The sequence below is a fragment of the Aspergillus alliaceus genome (assembly GCF_009176365.1).
Source record: "Aspergillus alliaceus strain CBS 536.65 unplaced genomic scaffold BDW43scaffold_37, whole genome shotgun sequence".
Lineage (NCBI taxonomy): Eukaryota > Fungi > Ascomycota > Eurotiomycetes > Eurotiales > Aspergillaceae > Aspergillus > Aspergillus alliaceus.
The window spans coordinates 57,191-77,600 of record NW_022474720.1 but is presented as its reverse complement, the minus strand read 5'-3'; the positions used below and the strand labels follow the sequence as shown (position 1 = coordinate 77,600).

Genomic DNA, 20,410 nt, shown 5'->3' with positions numbered 1-20,410 from the left:
ACCAGAGCGTAACAACGTGTATGCTGTTGGATTTGACCAACTGGAACCTGCGGTATTAGGTAGGGTCACAGTAAAATTGATATCTTATACATGTGCGTATTAGCTATTCTATAACTACTAGAACCCCATAAGCGAAAGCTACTGAGGCGCCTTATTAGAGGCAACCCAGTAGCATAGTGAAGAGGAGGGAAGTCGGCATCTCTAAAACCGGACCAATCGCTCAAGGCGTTTCAGTCGACGTCGACGTTTTGTTTGCGCAACTCCGTCTTGGCCTGCTCAATCTCTTTCTGCAATTCCTGGTGTGCCTCAGGGACATCGTTGAATGTCAAGATAGCTACACCTAGCCGGCCAAGTAGGTAGCATCCGAAAGATATTAGGGCATAGAAGGGAAGCTGGTGGAATTGCGCTAGTGTTAGTGGCATGGAGAAATATCAACCTGTAATGCTCGAAGAGGACAACGTACGACAGGAATGATCTCTTTCTGAACGGTTTCGTTGAGGGGCACGAGGCCCAAGTATAGGACGAGATATAGCTGTATAGAGGTAAAAGAAGATACGTATTAGTGACAGCAACCAACAAAAGGGTTGCAGTCTTTGACATACCGAAGAGACGAGTAGGAGAACGGAGAGAGTTTGCTGAGCGCGTGTCATTGTGAACAAGGGTTATAATGCGGGATACTGAAGGGAGATGGTAGAATACACCAGCGATAATGTATTAAAGTATTAGAATAACGAAAGAAGGGAGAGAGAAAGCCGTGTAATATATATTAGGTCATGCTCAAGAGGAAGGATAGGAAGGTGTAGGTAGTACTGCCTCAACGATACCGGATGCGCGCCCCTTGGCTGTTGGGTTCTCCGTACTTACTAGTACTAGTCGTAGGTAGGTACGTACATACATACTAACTAGTACTATGGTTCCACAGTCAATGCAGTATTGTATGGAGACCTCTGAGTTCACAACCTTAATGCTAGCTGTTCAGTGCCCAGAAGTTTCTTTTAAGACGAGAAAGTGAGAGCTTGTATGATTACCTTGAATAAGTATGGAAGTACCTATCTAGAAGCCTTTGCTCAATACGGTACCTCAAATTGTACGGACGGATGAGTTCCAAATTAATACGGGGTATTGTACTGTACATTGCATACCCGGTGTACTAGAATTTATTCCACAGCTCTAGTGCGTACTGGACTTCGTAAGCTGCCTTGGGCCGACCAAGTTTATCTATTCCTAATTTCCTAGAAACAATATCTCTTTTTTGAGGACATCTTTCCCTTAACCGCACATCCCATGGGCCTGGGAATTTCTCATACACGACGCAATATTATTCTACTACGTAACCCGGTTAGCTTTAAAGCAAGGCTAATTGGCTAGTTTTTGTCCGTTATTTTCCAGGCTTATTATGGAAGCATAGCCATACATATCCCGAACAGGAAAATTCATTATCGAGGCAGGTTCAGGTACCCGCAACTACTATACGCCACTTGGATTATTATACTTCCTGGATCTCTAATTGTGGCGACATGAATGGAGAAATGACCTCAAGAGGGGAGGAGACTGCCACCGACAAGCCCATGTATCCAAACCACGGTCAAAGTGGCCCGTCCATCACCCAAATCCAAGGAAAAGACCGGATGGAATGTCTACCTCTGAGTCAGGTCATATCTGAATTGGCCCCCAAGCCTCCAGCACTAGACCCACGGGCATCCAAGTCTCTGTCCCTTGAAGAGCAAGAAATTCTGTTTAATAACCTTCAAGATATTCTCAAGGCTGCCGAGACTAGATATCAAGACAGCTCCATGATTGAGGCTAACAAAGCAAACTTTCCTTTTAAGCAACTCGACGCCGCTTTTGAAGGCCTTCAAGATATCCTGCTTAAGCTCTGGGAGTGCAGATCGGACTATTTAGTGCAAGCTGCAGAGGCTCTGGCAAATGGAAGTAGAAACCGTAAGTGGATACGATATAATTACCCATCGACCTCATTGTTTATACATTCGCAGCACTGTGGCGACTTCCATATGGACAGAGTGGTGTACTAGCCTTCTTCCTCCAAATTATTGCCTCAAAGGAAGATGTCAGCACAGGTCTATTCCTTCATGCTTTGCGGTTAATTGGAAACTCGTGTGCCGACACTGGTAAGCCTGACCCATTCTTATTCAGAGCATAGATTTTACTTAACATTGACTTCGTTTCAAGATGAGAATAGGACAATTGTTGTGAAAGACAATTACACTTCCGCGATCATTCAACATCTTTTAAACCCCGAACTGATAGGGGTAGTAGTACCTGTTATATACAATATATGCGTTGATTTTGGTAAGAGACACTGCCTCTGCCTGCACTTAGTTACTAACCATCCATAGAGCCTGCCCAATCCCAGCTGGCTGCGAACAAAATAGTATACATTCTCCTGAGACTATTAAAGGAGGACACGTTCCAGGGCAATGAAGCATTGCTTGACTTTATTTTTGAGCTCATAGAATTGGCTGCGGAGCAAGGTATGATGCCGCCCTTTATCTTATTTGCCTATTTCTAACAGGCGGCACGTGCAGAGCAAGGGGTAGAGTCTTCACCTGACGAAACTATCTCACTTCTTATTGGTCTTGCCCTTGACAAGGAGATTGCTCATACTGTGTCCCGGTTTTCTGGTATAACAACTTGCTCAGTGGCGTATCTTGGCAATAAGCGATTCCAGGAAATTTGCATAACCAGATACATTGTAGCCGACGTATTGACGGTGCTTACCAGGTCATTGACTTTTGAGGCTGAGAGCTCCTCTAGCGACGACATTCAAGCATTGGCACAACTGCGGTTGAAGACTAACCAGACACTAGCAGACTTGTCTAGCTTGCCATTATTCGCCGAATATTACCCCATTGGCTCATCTCTTTCACAGGTATTGATAGGTTGGTTACATAGAACAGAGGATCATCTCCAGATATGTTCCTGTGTCATGTTAGGTAACTTGGCTCGTTCGGATGATGTATGCCAAGTGATGGTCCGAGACTTGTGTATGCACCAAGATTTGATATCGGTCATTAAGAGTGATGCTAGGGGAGCCGTCCTTCATGCTGCGCTAGGGTTCCTAAAGAACCTAGCAATTGCTAGAGACAATAGATCGCAGCTGGGAAGGGCTGGTATCATTCCTGCAGTCTCCCGCCTCTGGGCATACGAGGCGGTACCACAAGTACAATTCGCGGCAACCAGCATCGTACGCCAAGTCATCATTTCTTCGGTCGAAAATATTTCTCATCTACTAGAGGATCTCCCAAGGGGTGAAGACCGTAGAACTTATCTTTCCCATCTGCTTTCGCTGTTTGAGAAAACGGACTCCACTCCTATCAGGACAGAGGTTGGACGCATTGTAGCATCTATATGTCGTACTCTTATCCCGAAATCTCGCGAACGGGATCAAGAGGCAGAAGCCATCCTCAGGCGTCTCTTTAGCATGCACAAGGGAATTGCGTTCCCAATAGGTGCTATGATCTCCCAGACACAGTGGCCTGTTGTTCGGAGTGAAGGTTGGTTTGCTCTCGCTCTGATGGCATCTAGTCAACCCGGTTCGGTGGCAGTTGTGTACTGTCTTGAAGAGATGGGTCTGCTCCCAACTCTTGAGCAAAGTCTAAGTGCAGAATTGCTTAATTCAACGGACGAAGCGGGAAAATTGCAATTGACTAAGGATCGTGACAACATAATTGTCCTCATGCAAGAACTGTTGAAACGGGGCGTACGTTCATCATTCCTTTCTGGATGGCGCTTCGAAATAACACTAATCCCCCATCGCAGTCCATCCAACTTTCGGAGTCGGCTAAAGATACGTTACAAGGCCTGATGGATAGCCAGGTGCCGCGGCACTTGGAGAGCACCAGAAAACATTGAATATGCACTCAAACATCACCTCGCATCGCACTATCATTCAAAACCTCATAGGATGTTCCTTGGGCTAGTCCTCTCCATCAAGCCTCACGGAATAAGAAACAGCAATCCCGGGAGCGTGAGTAGAACATCTACGTCTTGATGTATTAGTGAAACGCGGAATAAGATAACGGAATTCTTCTTCCTAACTAAAAAGGAGTAGAAGCGAGTAAAAGCACAGGTCACAAATTTTCTAGACAACCCACCTCCTTAGCGTATGCTCGATACCGACAAAGTATATCAGTAGAATCCAGACCGTCAAGACTTGCATCAGCAGAGTAATGCGCAGCCAGCCCTTTCCCATCAATTATGACGTCGCGGCTGCTGCCCTGTACTTCTTGCGCTGCTTTCATAGCTAGCTGGTCTACATCTTGTTCAATGATGGAATCAATAACTCTAGGGTCACCTGCCTCAAGACAAAGGAAGTTGAGGCCAACACTCTCTGTGGGATTGACCCACATTGGAAACTTATAGCGATATAGATCGCCGGATTCAAGATGTTGTAGAAATGAATAGTGTTGCTGTGCGTGGACGGTCCAGTCGTCTAGCCCAGGTCCATTGTCATCGTACATGGATGTCGCAATAGGCGTTCGATCGCCGTTCTCTTCAGTCAATGGGAGCCAGCGATGGCTTTTAGAGGGGGGAGAATATCCTTTGTATATCTTGAAGTCGGCAGGGCCTTCCCAGGGCGGAAGATTTACCACTCGCCAATCCTGGGTTTGGTCGGAGGAAGGGAAAACCTCCGGGAGATAGGGAAGGGCGATGCCAGGGTGGCTATGGAGGGTTTGGAGAGCGGCTTGATTAATGACATTTGCTGAAACTATTAAGGAACCAGGGTGATCAAGCTTTGTTTTAACAATCGTAGGGATTGTATGATCCTCCAGGAAGATGATATCGCCATCTATTTTGATCAACATCACATTCTTGTCCGTGCCCCCCCACTGCACATAATCCGCAGTCTCCGAGATTCGATAGCGAGGAGTGCGTTCCACAACAGAAGTGAGCCATTCTAAGCTTTCCGTGTCGTTCATCTGCGGGATAAATATTACCAGGTCAAGGAATCCCTGATCATCGACGAGATTTCTCTTTGGTTTTAAGTAAATGGAAGAATTAGCATATTGCCATAAAATCTCAAGGAAAGAAACAGTGTCGGGACCTACACGCAGATAACAATCTAGGATCTCCGTTCGCTCATGGCTTCGAAAGGGTACCAGAGCAATGATCTTGAGATCTTTTGGCTTCTCGAATGATCTCAAGTTTTTGGAGTACGCATGAAATGGCACTCTTTGAATGAACAGATAGAGAAGACCCAACTCGAAGGGTGAATGCGTTAAGGGGAAACACATGCAGATGAAGAGTAGAACCATGCATAGACAACTAACAACACACCAAGTCGATGTAGTTATGTATTGAGAGCGATGCGATTTTGTATCGCTTCTAGTGTCAAGGCGACCCATGACAGAATTTCATTATCCCGAATTTGAACAGCCGACCAACCCGTTGTCCAGGGGTCTCCAGTGGATATATACGGAGGAATATCCATCGTTCATGACATTTCCGTTTTCGGAGAAAGACATCTGACGGGATTGGGTTGGGATTGGTATGTACTGTCTAACTAAAAATAGATTTTCAATCAAATCGGGGAGACGTGAACCGACAGTGAATTTAGTGGAATACTGGAATTTATTGATCAAAATGGGTTTCAATTGCGTTCTTTAAATAAAGATGTGATGTTATTTATGACGTCGCCGACACACGTGAAACGGGTTTCCCCAACTATTAAAATGTCCGACCGCGCGCGACCCAAACTTCGTCACCCTTCTTCCTGGAGCCATATCCTTGCCTCCCAAATGAATCCGCCAACGATAGTTCATTTGAATTACGCTTGAGAACATGAGGGCGGCCGTCCTCTTCGGCCGTTTCTGTTCCAGCCGTGGTGGAACTCCACAGCTATTGTCCCGCTTCATTTTGCCGTCTCGACTGTCGTCATGCCGGCAAGGGCTTGGATGGAGGTCCCGGAAGCGGATACAAACACCAGGAACTTTATTGCTCTCTTCCCTAACCCCAGGCGTCTTCTTGAAGTTGGCCCAGGAAGGTGATGGGAATGAAATGACTGGTGAGATGCAGATGCTAGAAGTTTCACGCCAAGAAATCCGAAAGAGCGTCACGGACGATGCGCGGGGCTTCTCGAGACTTCAACAATCCCTTTTCGTCTTTTGGTATTACTACGTATATGATCCAATAGCTACGGGCTTTCGATTTGCCCATCTGGTGGTCGTCTTCTTGCCCGTCATCCTCACTGTCCCAGCCGTATGGTTTGGGAAGCGCATCAAAGCGCGCAGCGATGTGCGGAGGGGGAGGCTGTGGTGGTATACTTTCCTGGTCAGGTCGATGGAACGTGCAGGGCCGGCCTTCATTAAGGTAGAGCACTGCCCCATACCCGCCAACTGGAAGTCAAAATCATATGCAGTGCGCATACTGATATCTGACGTGGTTTTCTAACAGCTCGGACAATGGGCGGCCTCACGTACTGATATCTTCCCCCCTGAATTGTGCAATATTATGTCGTCTCTCCATTCGAATGCCCCTGCACATCCATTGCAGGAAACTAAGAAAACCATATGCAGGGCCTTCAACGGGCTATCGTTTGAGGAAATTTTTGAGGAGTTCTATGAAGAGCCTTTGGGGGTGGGAGCCATTGCGCAAGTTTACAAGGCAAGACTTAAACCGAACTTGGCGACATTCGAGGATCAAGAATCCACACTAGAACCACAGAGCTTACGAGGAAAAGTCCGAAAGAATGTTGATGTTTTGATGAAAAGTACGCCTCAGCGAGTTCCTTCTTCCTATGTAGCCGTCAAAGTGCTGCACCCTAAAGTCGAGGGTGTGATCCGAAGGGATTTGAAGATCATGTCTTTCTTCGCTTCATTTATCAATGCTATCCCTACTATGCACTGGTTATCCTTACCAGACGAAGTCCATCAATTTGGGGAGATGATGAAGCTCCAATTAGACCTCCGCATTGAGGCGAGTAACCTTGTCCTGTTCCGTGAAAAATTTAGAGCGCGCACTACCGCTTGGTTTCCATACCCCTACATGGATTACACAACCCGTGAGGTGCTTGTGGAAGAGTTCGCACAGGGCATCCCTCTGTCAACCTTTCTTGACGTCGGAGGAGGTGTCTATCAGCAAGAAATTGCAAATGAGGGCCTTGACGCTTTTCTCCACATGCTACTGATCGACAACTTTATCCATGCGGATTTGCATCCAGGTAATATTATGGTTCGGTTTTACCAACCGAGCGAGCTGGGCCTTACCCTTCGCAAACATACTCGGGCGTCCGATGCGCCAACCGTGACAGAGGTCGATGTAACGGAGACTGTACTGGCACGACTACGACCACATGTCCATAATCCAAAAGATTGGGAGAGGGCACTTGAGCAGTTAAATGCGGAAGGCTATCGCCCGCAACTTATATTCATCGATACTGGTTTAGTAACCCAGCTTAATGAGACTAATCGGAGAAACTTCCTTGACCTTTTTCGTGCGGTCGCAGAATTTGATGGGTATAGAGCAGGTCAACTTATGGTTGAACGTTGCCGTCAGCCAGAGCAGGTTATTAACCCGGACATTTTCGCACTGAAAATGCAGCATCTAGTCCTTAGCGTGAAGTCACGAACCTTCGCGCTTGGAAATATTAGTATTGGAGATGTGCTGAGTGAGGTACTATCCATGGTTCGGGGCTACCACGTTCGGCTTGAAGGAGACTTTGTTAACGTTGTCATCTCGATCCTTCTCCTCGAAGGTATCGGACGGAGCCTTGACCCAAACCTGGACCTCTTCAAAAGGTGAGTAGATAAAATTCCTTAATTCCGAGCCCGGAAACATTTGGCACCTTGATTAGCTAGATTAAACGATCATTAATACCTTGCTTTAGTGCTCTCCCCATTCTGCGGAAGCTCGGATCCAAAACCACTTTCTTAAAGTCTGTCCGATCGGGCGACACTTCCATGCTTCGCGTCTGGGTTGGACTTGAAGCGCGTGGATTGCTGCAGGCCAGTATCGAGACCGTCGAACTCTGCGTCAAGTCTGATATGTTGTCTCCGAATATATAGGAAGGGAACAGGGAGGGATTGCTAACTCAAGCTTCAGTCAGAATGCTCTGGGCCGGCACTTGGGAGAATAGAGCTGACTCATGGATAACATGGTTTCGGAACTGCAAGAAAAAATTTCATCGATATGCTACCGGGGAATTGCTTTGGCTCTTATGTACAGTGTATACACATATTAAAGCTTAATCAATAGTAGACCATGGAGACATATTTTCTCAATTGCGCTATAATATTGTCTTATATAGAACACATGGCTACAGCCGTTGATATACGGAATAACAGCTCAGTTAGTAAGAGGCCACTCTGGCAAGAATGGAAGGAATAACAGGCTTCCTGTTAACAGTACTTTTTATTCGTTGAACTACCTAATATAGGCTGCCTTATTAGATATGATATTGCGATTTAGGCGGTGTTACCTAAAGGAATGCTATGTATAGTTCTGCCTGTTATCGAAGAGCGTCAAAGTATTATAGGGAGTTAACTTACGCTCTTCCTGTACGTCTAGATCGGGGTTAAAGAGTAATATGGAGTCATTGACCATACCATCAGCATATACAGTAGTGACGAACAAATTTTACAGAGCCAAGTTGACCGTGACAACCGTATCACTAGATATTATAATGTGTTAAAGCCATATATGTTCTTCTGAAGGCACTGTTGGATGGATACTCTGGGAGACACTGGGATTGAGCCGAAAGAAACATTCAATGAAATGACCGGGTTACCTTCAAGGAAAAATGCGTTGTTCTCCAGTCGCCGTCCGATTCAGCTTGCCCATGTGGGCCTAAACCAATAGCCCAGCTTGAAATACCGCGCGACGTTATCTGAGTGGAATATTTTGACGCTCCCTGAAAGCCAGGATGACCTAAACTATACCTTTGCTCTCCCCCCGTGCTCGGCCCCAGTCAGAGCTTGCTACATTGAGACTGACACTTGCCAAACATATGACATTAGCTATACTGACAGTGCTGCCTAGTATATCACTAGGTGGTAAGGCGAGGGAAGCAAGGAAATCATTGCCTCTATAAGAAGTTGAGTATGAGCACATACCGTAAAATTTTATGCTAAACAGCGATCACGATTCAAACATACGAAAAATAACTAAGGGGTCGGTTGTATTCGGGTACCCTATGTCGCATCCGAAGGCAGGCGCTCACTCTTCATTGCGCTTAAAAAAAATATCATTTCTAGTCTATTAATTCTTAAAATAGTATTTATATCCTCGGTGAGCCTGGGTCTTCGCATCTAGCGAAAGAGAAGTCCTGCATCATGCAGGCGAGAAGAGAGGAAAGACAATGATTAAGAACTATCTCTTCATTTTAAGACGCTACCATCCTCCCAGGAGATTATGCTAGGAGAACCTAAGAAAAAAAAAAAAAAAAAAAAAGACGGCACAAATTTTCCCCAATAATAAACAATTGTAGGCGTCATTTAGTTCGTCGCGATCAACACCTACCCGTTAGACCGCGTAAGACTATGTGGAACTAGTAGACGCCCGCGCCTTTTTCAAACATACATGTGAGTGGAGAATTTGTGTCGTTGAAGAATAATATGACGAGTTGTGCTGTTAGTTTCCGCCGTTCTCTCGAATTGCAGCACCAGTAGCTCGCCACCAAACGTCGCCCCCCCATCTCATCAATCGTTCGATAGCAGCAGTAGGTGTGTCTAGAGCAGGTCTAATATCCAAATAGAAGACCGGCTCTCCTGTAGGCTCTGGAGGCCCTGAATAATAATCGATTACATAACGAACTTCTTTCGGGCCAGACGGCGTTTGTCGCAACACAAACCAGTCATGTCGGTCGAATGGTGGAGCTGTACTAGGATATGTTAGCAATACAGTTCGATGGCATGCCAAGCACAGAGGGGGGAGCAACCGGGGTACTAACCCGAACTTTGCTGGGTATAGCCAACCCAAAGTTTGTAGTATTTGCGCCTTCGGTGTAGGCTCCTGCGGCCGACCCTGGAACCTGAGCAGGCGTGGTTGGTTCTCATGTCCACTGGCGCCCATCATCTCTTCTCTGACTGCATCTAAGGCGATATTTTCCTCACCACGTCGGCATTTTTCCCAGCCTGCCTTTAGACCTTCTGAAAATAAGCGCTCCCATCCAACAATTTCCTGCCAAGCACCTTCATTTAGAAAGTTGTGCACTGCGACCATAGCCTCGACTGCATCCTGTGGGGTATCCGTGTGACCTTTACGCAACATGGCATTATACATTTGCTGGGGAGAGGGATATTCCCAGTTGCTCTGTGTATCTCCTCGGGGTATGGAGGAGGCTTCACGCTCTACCGATAGATCGATGGTTTGGTCTGGTGCTCGTTCCTGAGAGATGGAGGAGAACATATAGTTGAGAGGATTCAGTACAGAGAATGTTGACTTGTTTTCATGTCGAGCCGGCAATGCGGTGTTTGGAGTCTTCGACTTCGGCGGTACATAGAAAGGGGAGTCTTTAGACCGGACTGGACAGGCGCTAGGAGGCTCAGGAGCGGACGATGGCGACAAGAGAGAGGAATTGCTTGTATTCATTGGACATCCGGGCTGTGAGGCGTCATTAGAGGCCTACTAGGGACATGTATACTTGAAAACACAGCTACTAACAGGAGGAGTGGCGTCTGAGGGTGCCGATGGGTTCAGAGACACGGACGTTGTCGGCTTTGACGGGGACTCAGCCCAGAACCAACCCATTTTGAGAGAAATATCAGAAGGAAATTGAGAAGATGTGAAGGAGGATCCACTTATTTGGAGGGAAAGCCCTATGTATATAGATGATAACGGATCGGGTTAGCTAAGAGAAGGGGTCAAAAAGAAAAAAGAGGAAGGGCGCAATGTTTCAAAGGGTTCAAAAAGGCTTCATGATAAATGAGTAACTTTTTTCTCTGGCAAATCGGAATTCTGCCAGGCTAATTTTCCCACCGCCTTAAACCGTATCAGTCTTACTAAAGGACTATGATTATTAATATCTACAATAGCAGTACTAAATAAGAAAAATTGGAGGAGTATAGTTGGCCGGCTAAGTGTAATGTCTATATAGTACTGTCCATACACTCAAAAAATACCACTTTTCGATTATCACGCACGGCTTTCTATTACTGCCACGCCCTTTTCTCCTTCTAAATTACCCCAGATAATCTAAATCAGCTTGATTACGTAGTCGACAATGGTAGGTGCTATTAATAATGACAAAATTGGTAGGAAGATTATTATCGTATATATGTATATTCATGCAGATCCTGCTGGAAGACGTTGAAACATTTGCCTTAGTCATACCGAAGCCTCCAGAGTGATGGATTACCACTATTAACGAATAGCCCTCGATAAGTAGAGCCTGGTGCTTAGAATCTTCAGCCCTAATCTTGGTTGACCAAAATGTACAAGTGTAAAGGCGTTCGCGAAATCTATATACAGTTGTTGCTCGCCGAACAGCCTCGCGCCGCCATCGGTCCAACGTTGTACACCTTATAGCGCTAATCACCGAGCGAGCTGTACCAGAACGAGAATAAAGTAACCCCCACTTTGTGCTTCCAATGTGCATGGCTGATCAAGTCATGGCTTCATCCCAGACAGATGTCCAGCCCACCTCGTTGGTACTAGGAAGGTAGAAATAATCGATCAAGACGGTGGACACCTGCCTCCAGGTGCGCCACCCACAAACCAGGGCAATGCCGGATAGACGCTCAATGAACCATGGGCGTTCAATCTGCCCAGCCGAGCCCTGAGCGCCAATGAAAAGCGCCCACACCAACAAACCGTGATTCTCTTTAAATACCGGTGACCGAGTAGAATCAGCTATAGCCTGCTTCAAATGTCTTGTGAGCGCACGGCCCAACCCAGACGATGGGGGCGATACGACTAGGAAATGATTTAAGTAACAAATAGAAGCAATTCTGGTGACCGCCTCTATAGGATGAAGGTATGGCAGGGTCTCGGGAAACGATTTGCTTCGCATGTTGGATTCTGAGTAGACGTAACTAAGGAGCTGATGCTCAACTTCATGATTAAGATTGCGGAAAAATACGTGATCATCTGTGCAAAGTACAGCAGGGTTCTCGTTGCAAGCCTGGCTGTAGAGTACTAGATCACGCATAACAAGCAGAATATTTAGCAAGGGAGAGCTGAGATGAGGATTAGAAAAAAATGCGATGCCCAGTCTTTGCAAATTTGACGTGTTTGGGGGCGCTATACGTTTCTGAATGCTGGTAGACACCGGTTGCAAGCCCCAAACCAAAGGCAAAACTGGCTGGGTCATGAGTCCCGATGCAGCCTTTGCATCAGTCCTAGATCACACGTTAACAAGAATCGGCCAGAATCAGTGTCGCACATACGCGAGAATGGCAGCCAACATTGAGGACTGATGAATACCCTTGTCTGCAACCCCTCCTCGTAACTCCACCATGCGTTTCAAGCCTCTGAGGTGCATACGGGCTTCATCAAACAACCCAACTATCAGCTGGCAAAGGTTAGAAGGTCTTAACATTGTCATTTCTCAGTGAGTTGGCCAACGTCATTGACATGGAAAGACCAAGGTAAGGTAAATGGACATCCATACCGCACTCGTAAGAAGGTTAATAATTGTGCCAAATGCTTCGTTGCTTAACGATAGAATAGGATTCCGCAATTTGATATTCATCTCACGAATGCACTTGGCTTTCATGATGTAGTAGTCTGCTTTGTGCAAAAACCGGTAGGAGGTTTCTGAAGCATATTGGTGGTCTGGATGATGTCCAGCCAAAACAGCTCGGTGGGCAGCACACATGCTCATCAAGCCAAAGAAACTGCCCGGGTCTGTAAATGAAGATTGGACTGCCATTTCCATTTTAGCCCGCTCATTAAGAGCGTATTCTGTCGGGAAAGTCATCGGCACAAAAACAGTCCCCCCTAGTCAAGATTTACTGGGTTAGTCGGAAGTTCAGCACGTAGGAATAACGCGCCTGATTAATCGGCCGAATATATTACTTAAAGTAAACTTCGTAAGATCCAGGGCACTGATCAATGGATCACTAGAGACAGACACTAATGGGCTACTCACAGTAAAATACCAGCCGACTAATCGTAATAGGAACATCACCGGCACCTGGCAATGAACTGAATGGGTCGAGAAGCCACGAGGAAGGAAAGGGAAGTGGAATCGAAATAGAGCTTGTTGATGCTGAGTGGCTAATGAGCCGCCTCTCTGGCTGCTGCCGCCGTTTCTCTTTGAACTTGACAACCTCACAAGCTGGCCCCCTTCCCGTGAGCAGATTTGACTCTGAGGATGAAATAGTAGACCTTATGGGTAACACGCGCTCCGATGGCGAGTCTTCGGGATTTGGTTGGGCAGCCGCTTTACCTGCAAGCCCTTCACGTCTAGAGACACGCTTTAGTCCAGCAAGTCGCTCGCGCCTACGTACATCACGCATGACATGAGAGCGAATGGCCCTGCGAGCATTGGCGTCTTTAATTCGTTTGGAACTCAAATCGTCGTCATGGTCAATAAATGTGAATGAAGGTCGATCCGGTGGCGTAATGGTTGCTGGCTTCGGTCCTAGAAAGATGCAATCAACATTCCCGAAATAGAAGTACAAAGGGCATTTAAGTAGCATGGTGGTTGGCATTAAAATGGGACAGCAGATATAAGTAAAAAGGAGATAGCAAGCTTCACATTCTAGTGAGAGTGAGATACACGACAACAAGACAAGGGGCAAAAAAAGAAGAAAAAAGAAAGAGAGAAAGAGGTGAAGCGCAAGTTGGATAGAAGTACAAAATAAAGGGCGACTGTCTCATCTGAAATCAGACAAGATTAACACCAATGCTAATAATCAAAGGAGCACGTATATAATGTAAGCGACGCGTAACCTGAATAATCAAGAAATTGGAATCAGGAAGGATAGCGACAAACTGTGGTGATGACGGCGACGATGAGGGTAATTGGACAATACAAACCCAGACGAACCTGAATGGGAGTAAAAGGCGGAAATGGTTCTTGCGGTAGAGTCCATAGCCACCACTTTCTCGGACCGAGACATAGATATCGGATGGCTCGGTGTCTTGAGACTCACTACTGAAAAGGCGGGCAAGGGGGAGTGAGACGAGTTACCACGTTCCCGGGGGGGTAGAGGGACATAACCGTACCCCACCGGGCAGAGCTCGAGTTAAGCTAGACTATGAAGAAGGGGGTACCAATAAAGACATAGAAGTTCTTTGAGACATTGAATTGAGATGATATTTCACCGCAGAAAGATTGGAGGGACAAGGAAAGAATGGGGAAATTAGAGGTGGGTGGGGAGAGGATGAACAACACTAACCTTTTAGGAGACATGCTAAAGTATGTACATACAGTACCATGTAATATCAGCGACAGAGATAATTCTACCTACTACTACCACCTATCGAACATACTGTATGATCCTTGAAATGGTAATCATGTGTAGATGAATAACCTAGTAAAACGACTCCATCCCTCTGTAAAACAAATACTGTACAGTGAAGTTTGTTCAATGGGGCAGTGGTCTTGAATTGCCGAGCATACTGACGATTAAATACTACACTCCCGACAACTTGAAATCTCCCAAAACCACTACCAAACGCCATTCCGTCTCCAGACGCCTTTCGGTCTCTCTAGACCAAATCAACACCGTAAAGCACGAGTAAAAAGTTGCAGCAACCACTTCAGAAAGAGCGCGACAAAGTAGCAGGTCAGGGGGGAGAAGAGAGAGAGAGAAAGTACGCACACGTACACATAGAGCGGGCGGAGCGGGAAAGGGTCCTAGGAGTGAGATAACCAAGGAGGAAGAGGAGGGAGAGGTGTAGCTTCTTGAAAAAGGGTACCGCGGACTGACTGCGTACTGAATGTTTCCTGAAGGTGCATAGAACAGGAATCAAAACACACACTCAATGTCAACCTTGAACATCATTAAGCAGTCTCGTGACAAGTGCATATCCAAGTACTAGGGCGAGACAAACCCATACTCGGTTTCGTCGAACCCAGCTTTGGCCAGCTTCTCGTGCAACATGACCACCTTCTACCACAGCCCCGAGGCCAGGTGCACTTCCGTTCGGGCGTCTACGTAGTGCACTGGTCTCTGGAGAACATCTTGTAGCCGTAGTGTTGGGGTCAGGTATGAGTTGGCCAGTGTTCGTATCGATGCGATTGTCCCTCATCCATTTCCAGTTCTCTTGATCCAACTCTGGCCATTCTGTGCGGAACTTCAGCCCGCCATCCCCTGCTTTGACGTTATTGATTCCCCTGGCAGTAGGTGTCACTCCAGGAGTAGAAGTGACGTGAGATCCCCCGCCGGTAGAGTTCCACCACCTTGATCGCGCCGCTAGGACTCTTCGTTCCGCTTCTGAAGCGCTGACGCTCCCTGTCGTCATCTCTTCGCTAGTCATGAAGGAAAGCAGCCCGATAAGAATCGTTGAAACCTCCCAGGCTGGGTTGAAAGATTTTGGATGAAAGTCACTGATGCTGAGACATAGTCGAGCAGACGGTTGAAATCGACCGCTTGGGGTATGCATGCGGATGGCCGGTGGAGCAAATGGGTATTCTGGAGGGAAAATCAGAGTGCCCCAATATTGTCCGTTTTCGTACGGTGTGCCAGGGGGACCAGTGAGGATGTAGTGCCATCTATATCCTGCCTTTAGTGTTGATTCCTAAAACAGAGGTAGTTTTAGCTTCAGATCAACGACTTACTCAAGGATATTAGACTCTGATGGATGAGCAATTATATAGGGCGGTGGATTCTTTTGTATGTTCTGATATTCACGAGTAAGCTGCATAATGATTAGTAGCATTCAACATACCCTTTTGAGCTACCAGACTCACCCGTTTGAAGGCCGCTTTCGTCGCCATCTTATCACAACAATTAAAGTGCTGGCTCGAGCACAAGTTTCGAGCGCGGGGGTTCAGGGGAGGCTCCCGCGTAGTGGGCTAACGTAGGTAGAACGATGCAGTTCGTAATAAGTGTGGTGTTCGTTCATGCAAGAAAGTGGACTATAAAAAGCTACTGCGTTGTCGATGGAGTCAAGTCCAAGGAGCACCATCGGTCACGTGCACACCCGTTGGCTTCATCCTTTCAACTCCGGCAGAATCGTAGATATCCGAGAAAGGCTTCCAAAGGTGTCTTTGGCCATTGTAGCCGCAGCAATGTCTTCCCCACTTTCTGCCGAAGATGAAGACGTACGCTAAATCCCCGAGAATTGTCTAGGACTTGCTTTTTCTTTTGTGTCAAATCTAACCACTTTCCCTTGTCTTGCTTCTCAGATCTTCGAGCGTCTTCAGCAGCGTGCCGATCCGAAAGTGCTCGAAGAGCAACAGCAGGCCGTGAATGAACGGATCCACGCAATCTACCAAAAGGCGCAGACCCGTCTCGGAGAACTGGTATGACTTTAGTCCCTCATTTTTTCCACCCTATTCTTCTGTTTTCCTTTCTCCTTCTCTTATAATTGTTGCCTGGAGGCAAAGCACGGCCGAGCCTAGTATAAAAAGTACTGATCGTTTGATGATACCAGATTGACCAGAATTCCACTCTCCCATGTGTTATCTCGTCCGTTCAGATCCTCAACGCACATAACACGCGTAGAAGCTTTCTTGAACGGATGTTCAACCCTCTCCTAAGCTCCAACCAGAAGAGGCCCTATACACTTTCCGAAGTCTTACAGGAAGTCTCAGCACGTGCCGACAAACTAAGTAGATTCGGTTTGTAAATCATTATTATTTCTGCTACTATATACCTGGTCTGACGGGATTACAGATATATTCCAGCAGCCGGTATCTGTGTATTTGGATCAATCACCGGAAAGAAACGCACAAACAGGGCTACCGAATCTTGATGTGTATGTTTCAGTCAAAGAAAAGTCCCGCGTCCTGCTAAAGACAGGAACTGATCTCGGTAACACGGAGGGGTCCGCCTATGGCAATCTGCTCTGGCGAAACGTCTTTGGAGGTGCGGAAAGTTTAAATTTGAATGCGTCCCTGGGTACTAGAACGAGGTCAGCCTATCAGGCTACATTTGAAACACCCATCCTTAGTGATCCGGACTTCCGTCTGGAGTTTGGCGGAATCGCCAGCTCGACACAAAAGTCTTGGGCAAGTCATGAGGAGGTCTTGAAAGGAGGCTGGGGCAAGCTCCGATGGATAAGCCAATCCGGTCATAACCATGAAATTGGGTACAATGGCTTTTGGCGACAGACGACCGGTTTGGCAGAGAATGCATCTCCAACAATCCGAGCAGACGCAGGGGATAGTGTGAAGAGTAGCTTCTTTCATTCCTGGTCAAAAGACCGCAGGAACAACCCACTTCTTCCATCTCGTGGCTACTATGCTAAAGCTTTTAATGAACTAGCCGGTTGGGGCCCGCTAAAGGGAGATGTGTCGTTCTGGAAATCCGAAATTGAAGCACAAAGCGCAATTTCAATCCCAGTGCTTGGTATCAAAGGCGATAGTGGTATCAGCTTCACCACCGGATTTCGTGCTGGTCTGCTCTATCCTCTTGGATTGGATGTCGATGGCAGACCCCAACTTTCTCGAACTAGTGACCGCTTCCTTCTTGGCGGCCCCACAGATGTTCGTGGTTTTCGCCTCTGCGGCCTTGGACCTCACGATGGGCCTGATGCCGTGGGAGGCGATGTGTATGCTGCTGGAAGTGCAAACTTGCTTCTTCCACTCCCCCGGGTTGGTGCGGAGCGGCCCTTGCGACTGCAGGCGTTTGTGAATGGTGGCCGGTTGTTACCTCTCCGCACCGCACAGAAGAGCTCGCCAACTACTGGCTCAGAAGTGAAAGATGCTATGGTTTCTACACTTTCCGAGCTCGGTAATGGAATGCCTAGTCTCTCAGCAGGAGTTGGACTCGTCTACGCTCATCCAGCAGCCAGGTTTGAGTTAAACTTTTCTTTACCGCTGGTGCTGAGGAAGGGCGAAGAAGGTCGAAAAGGCTTGCAGCTCGGGATTGGCATTAACTTCTTGTAGAAAATCTTGAGTCTTGAGGCAATTAATACGGAGTATAGAAAGTCTGAACTGTGGTATTATTGATTGTAATCACTGTGTTTGGTATGAATAATCTAAACTCAATTCGGTAAATTTCCCTTGCGGCTCTTGGCACTACCGACAACTGTCAACTTCACCTCTTTTGTCTCATCACCCTACAGCTTTCTACTCCATGTTGCTTCGTCGTTGTCTGAATATATTGATACCGCAAATATTACGCTGACGCCCGTCACTTTTGTACGCTCTTCTAAAACCCCTTAATCCAAACGACTTCTGCTTGCATTGCTCGGCCGCAATGGCCCAGTATTACCCGCAACAGCAACCCTACGGATCCCAGGCTTCTGCACAGAACCTTCAGTTCTATCCTTCTTCGTACGGGTCCGTGTCCGGGCATACTACCCCCTCTCAAGCCTCCTATGGTGGATTTAGTGCAGGTCCCAACCCGGCGGTCCAGGCGTATCCTGTTGGAGTAGGTAGTGGATATGGCGGCTTTGGATCTCCAGCTGCTGGTGTTAGTGGGAGAATGGGCGAACAGGGCGGTTTGAGGACAGGATGGCTTGCTGCATTTGGCACAGAGGGATATGAGGGGGAGCCACCATTGCTGGAGGAGTTGGGGGTAAATTTCGAACATATCAGGACTAAGGTGTGTTCCCCTTCCGATGCTTCAATATCTAGGCATTGAACTGAAGCAGCTTACATCTTGTAGACATTAACCGTGCTCAATCCTTTTGCCCGGATCGATCAACATCTCATGGATGACAGCGATCTCTATGGAGCACTTCTTTACATCGTCCTCTACGGAACATTCCTCCTCTTCTCCGGTAAAGTCTTTTACGGCTATATCTACGGGGTCGCAGTTTTCGGAACTGTTGCTTTACATTTGATTCTTAGCCTTATGTCTCCGGCCCTTGATACCACTCACGCGCCCAATGCTACCGACCCGGCAAACTACGATCCTCATCACAAACCCTCGTATTCCGAGTCCTCGGCCGCTGGCCATTTCTCGGCAACCCTGACGTTCCCTCGCTCCGCCAGTGTACTAGGGTATTGCTTCCTGCCGCTTGTGCTCACTAGCCTCGTTGGGATAATGATCCCTATGGACACTATGTTTGGTTACCTGTTGACCACAGCTGCCGTAGGGTGGTGTACATACAGCTCCTCGGGAATGTTCTGTGCTGTTGCGCGGATGCGGGGGATGAGAGGCCTGGTAGCGTATCCATTGGCGCTGTTTTATGTTGTTTTTGGAATCATGGGGATCTTCTCTTCTCGCGGCAGTGGGACCTTAGCTGCAAAGACAGGTGCAGCTTGATACTAATGGTCTCCACAAATCCAAAATCTTTGTCTATCTTGAGAGAATACCCCGTGTCATAGGGCCCCGATATCGGATAGATAACATAGGATCTTTGTCTCATTATATTAACACGTATGAATGTCATGAATTAACGGCCTCTATTTTCTTGACTACAGGAATCCTGTCAGTCTGGCAGCGAGTAGTCAACCGAACAGTTGTTAAAGAGATGGCCATGAAAACTAACCAATGAAAACGGATCCTTGCTACAGTAGGTACAGATAATAGGGATCGCAATCTTTACATTCTGCCTCGGGCTGAGCACGAATGACGTAGAGATTAGATTTTCCTTCGGAACCGATGTCTGCAAAGCTCCAGCATTAGAATACTAGTGATCATCTATTAATTCAGGTACCATCACAGGTTATTGGCTCTCTCGCCTTTCCTAGGCGCCCAATTATCTAACCATTCCCGTGCCTTGCCAAGGTCTCCTCCACTAGCTTCAACGGATGCAACACACCATGGTAGATCATAATCCTTGCCACCAGCCATCTTACCTTCAGCTGCCAGCATATCCGCGAGCATGCGCCGCTGTTGGCTCATTTGGTCGGTGCAAAAGTAGAAGGGAGCTATGTTTGAAATACCACTCTGCAGACAGATAGCATCAATCAGGGGTCGGACTGTGGCTATAATGTTTGCTACACTCATAGAACTGAGCGGAGTATTATTTTCGGGCATCGAAGAAGGTTGTCTCGCCTGCCTGCCATTCTTGCAATACTCATTTTGACACCAGGGCTTCCCACACCCTTTCATCATTTGTGAGACATATCGACGTTCGATGCGACGGCGGAGTGCTTTCCATTCTGGATCGTATGTATCCACGTATAGTGGCCCGAAGCAGATACTACAGAGACCGAGGGTGTGGGCACTTGGCATGGCCGCACTTTGTACGCTGCGTCCATCAAGCGTACGACCACAGTTTCTATTCAGGCAGATACGGGGTATAGGTCGGGACAAGCGATCCAGGTCGTGATGGCGCAGGTGAGTCTTCATGTCGCGCAGTCGAACGATCTTGTTACACAAATGGCATTCCGTCGTCCTGCTACCATCAACCAGTTCATGCGGAGTGAGCCCAGAGACCA

At 47.2% G+C, this 20,410-nt stretch overlaps 8 protein-coding genes across 8 annotated transcripts; 3 read left to right on the top strand and 5 right to left on the bottom strand.

Annotated features, from left to right (window-relative positions):
- Nucleotides 1-2: 2 nt before the first annotated feature.
- Nucleotides 3-808, bottom strand: BDW43DRAFT_283306 (dolichol-phosphate mannosyltransferase subunit 3). Its single transcript, XM_032042740.1, has 3 exons — nt 603-808; nt 464-532; nt 3-392 (listed from the first exon to the last, which is right to left on the bottom strand). The coding sequence occupies exons 1-3, from the start codon at nt 648-650 to the stop codon at nt 231-233; spliced, it is 279 nt and encodes a 92-aa protein (XP_031897876.1). The 5' UTR covers nt 651-808; the 3' UTR covers nt 3-230.
- A 448-nt stretch (nt 809-1,256) lies between these two features.
- BDW43DRAFT_144120 (putative GTP binding protein) lies at nt 1,257-3,982 on the top strand. Its single transcript, XM_032038356.1, has 6 exons — nt 1,257-1,941; nt 1,995-2,129; nt 2,191-2,310; nt 2,358-2,492; nt 2,547-3,721; nt 3,781-3,982. Exons 1-6 carry the CDS (start codon nt 1,518-1,520, stop codon nt 3,871-3,873), a joined length of 2,082 nt encoding a protein of 693 aa, XP_031897875.1. The 5' UTR covers nt 1,257-1,517; the 3' UTR covers nt 3,874-3,982.
- BDW43DRAFT_144123 (uncharacterized protein) lies at nt 3,959-5,567 on the bottom strand. Its single transcript, XM_032038357.1, has 2 exons — nt 5,070-5,567; nt 3,959-4,994 (listed from the first exon to the last, which is right to left on the bottom strand). Exons 1-2 carry the CDS (start codon nt 5,364-5,366, stop codon nt 4,092-4,094), a joined length of 1,200 nt encoding a protein of 399 aa, XP_031897874.1. The 5' UTR covers nt 5,367-5,567; the 3' UTR covers nt 3,959-4,091.
- Nucleotides 5,568-5,699: 132 nt separating this feature from the next.
- BDW43DRAFT_283295 (ABC1 kinase family protein) lies at nt 5,700-8,329 on the top strand. Its single transcript, XM_032042739.1, has 3 exons — nt 5,700-6,330; nt 6,415-7,757; nt 7,847-8,329. Exons 1-3 carry the CDS (start codon nt 5,803-5,805, stop codon nt 8,022-8,024), a joined length of 2,049 nt encoding a protein of 682 aa, XP_031897873.1. The 5' UTR covers nt 5,700-5,802; the 3' UTR covers nt 8,025-8,329.
- A 1,068-nt stretch (nt 8,330-9,397) lies between these two features.
- BDW43DRAFT_283290 (holocytochrome c synthase CYC3) lies at nt 9,398-10,896 on the bottom strand. The gene is made up of 3 exons (XM_032042738.1): nt 10,621-10,896; nt 9,908-10,560; nt 9,398-9,838 (listed from the first exon to the last, which is right to left on the bottom strand). Exons 1-3 carry the CDS (start codon nt 10,705-10,707, stop codon nt 9,589-9,591), a joined length of 990 nt encoding a protein of 329 aa, XP_031897872.1. The 5' UTR covers nt 10,708-10,896; the 3' UTR covers nt 9,398-9,588.
- Nucleotides 10,897-11,118: 222 nt separating this feature from the next.
- On the bottom strand, nt 11,119-14,258 carry BDW43DRAFT_283276 (uncharacterized protein). Its single transcript, XM_032042737.1, has 5 exons — nt 13,952-14,258; nt 13,049-13,543; nt 12,569-12,897; nt 12,345-12,469; nt 11,119-12,296 (listed from the first exon to the last, which is right to left on the bottom strand). Exons 1-5 carry the CDS (start codon nt 14,022-14,024, stop codon nt 11,561-11,563), a joined length of 1,758 nt encoding a protein of 585 aa, XP_031897871.1. The 5' UTR covers nt 14,025-14,258; the 3' UTR covers nt 11,119-11,560.
- A 111-nt stretch (nt 14,259-14,369) lies between these two features.
- Nucleotides 14,370-16,041, bottom strand: BDW43DRAFT_283270 (ubiquitin-conjugating enzyme E2). Its single transcript, XM_032042736.1, has 3 exons — nt 15,821-16,041; nt 15,689-15,768; nt 14,370-15,622 (listed from the first exon to the last, which is right to left on the bottom strand). The coding sequence occupies exons 1-3, from the start codon at nt 15,845-15,847 to the stop codon at nt 14,896-14,898; spliced, it is 834 nt and encodes a 277-aa protein (XP_031897870.1). The 5' UTR covers nt 15,848-16,041; the 3' UTR covers nt 14,370-14,895.
- A 100-nt stretch (nt 16,042-16,141) lies between these two features.
- On the top strand, nt 16,142-19,289 carry sam50 (SAM complex subunit SAM50; the record flags this gene model as incomplete). Its single annotated transcript, XM_032045149.1, has 7 exons — nt 16,142-16,174; nt 16,259-16,375; nt 16,507-16,693; nt 16,749-17,958; nt 18,142-18,217; nt 18,285-18,623; nt 18,687-19,289. The coding sequence occupies 7 exons, from the start codon at nt 16,142-16,144 to the stop codon at nt 19,287-19,289; spliced, it is 2,565 nt and encodes an 854-aa protein (XP_031897869.1).
- Between the last annotated feature and the right edge of the window lie 1,121 nt (nt 19,290-20,410).

Excerpts from the sequence above, each read along its gene's own strand:
- BDW43DRAFT_283306 (XM_032042740.1), bottom strand. The coding sequence starts at position 650 with ATGACACGCGCTCAGCAAACTCTCTCCGTTCTCCTACTCGTCTCTTCG. Across the intron at positions 533-602 it reads TTCTCCTACTCGTCTCTTCG|CTATATCTCGTCCTATACTT; the intron begins GTATGTCAAAGA and ends ACCTCTATACAG. Across the intron at positions 393-463 it reads AGAAAGAGATCATTCCTGTC|CTTCCCTTCTATGCCCTAAT; the intron begins GTACGTTGTCCT and ends CAATTCCACCAG.
- BDW43DRAFT_283295 (XM_032042739.1), top strand. The coding sequence starts at position 5,803 with ATGAGGGCGGCCGTCCTCTTCGGCCGTTTCTGTTCCAGCCGTGGTGGA. Across the intron at positions 6,331-6,414 it reads CAGGGCCGGCCTTCATTAAG|CTCGGACAATGGGCGGCCTC; the intron begins GTAGAGCACTGC and ends GTTTTCTAACAG. Across the intron at positions 7,758-7,846 it reads AACCTGGACCTCTTCAAAAG|TGCTCTCCCCATTCTGCGGA; the intron begins GTGAGTAGATAA and ends ACCTTGCTTTAG.
- BDW43DRAFT_144123 (XM_032038357.1), bottom strand. The coding sequence starts at position 5,366 with ATGGGTCGCCTTGACACTAGAAGCGATACAAAATCGCATCGCTCTCAA. Across the intron at positions 4,995-5,069 it reads TCCTAGATTGTTATCTGCGT|AGAAATCTCGTCGATGATCA; the intron begins GTAGGTCCCGAC and ends TTAAAACCAAAG.
- BDW43DRAFT_283270 (XM_032042736.1), bottom strand. The coding sequence starts at position 15,847 with ATGGCGACGAAAGCGGCCTTCAAACGG. Across the intron at positions 15,769-15,820 it reads CGAAAGCGGCCTTCAAACGG|CTTACTCGTGAATATCAGAA; the intron begins GTGAGTCTGGTA and ends ATCATTATGCAG. Across the intron at positions 15,623-15,688 it reads TCAGAGTCTAATATCCTTGA|ATGGCACTACATCCTCACTG; the intron begins GTAAGTCGTTGA and ends GGCAGGATATAG.
- BDW43DRAFT_283276 (XM_032042737.1), bottom strand. The coding sequence starts at position 14,024 with ATGTCTCGGTCCGAGAAAGTGGTGGCTATGGACTCTACCGCAAGAACC. Across the intron at positions 12,470-12,568 it reads TTAACCTTCTTACGAGTGCG|CTGATAGTTGGGTTGTTTGA; the intron begins GTATGGATGTCC and ends AACCTTTGCCAG. Across the intron at positions 12,297-12,344 it reads ATGTTGGCTGCCATTCTCGC|GACTGATGCAAAGGCTGCAT; the intron begins GTATGTGCGACA and ends CGTGTGATCTAG.
- BDW43DRAFT_144120 (XM_032038356.1), top strand. The coding sequence starts at position 1,518 with ATGAATGGAGAAATGACCTCAAGAGGGGAGGAGACTGCCACCGACAAG. Across the intron at positions 1,942-1,994 it reads GGCAAATGGAAGTAGAAACC|CACTGTGGCGACTTCCATAT; the intron begins GTAAGTGGATAC and ends ATACATTCGCAG. Across the intron at positions 2,130-2,190 it reads AAACTCGTGTGCCGACACTG|ATGAGAATAGGACAATTGTT; the intron begins GTAAGCCTGACC and ends CTTCGTTTCAAG.
- BDW43DRAFT_283290 (XM_032042738.1), bottom strand. The coding sequence starts at position 10,707 with ATGGGTTGGTTCTGGGCTGAGTCCCCGTCAAAGCCGACAACGTCCGTG. Across the intron at positions 10,561-10,620 it reads CCTCAGACGCCACTCCTCCT|CCCGGATGTCCAATGAATAC; the intron begins GTTAGTAGCTGT and ends GACGCCTCACAG. Across the intron at positions 9,839-9,907 it reads CTATACCCAGCAAAGTTCGG|TACAGCTCCACCATTCGACC; the intron begins GTTAGTACCCCG and ends AACATATCCTAG.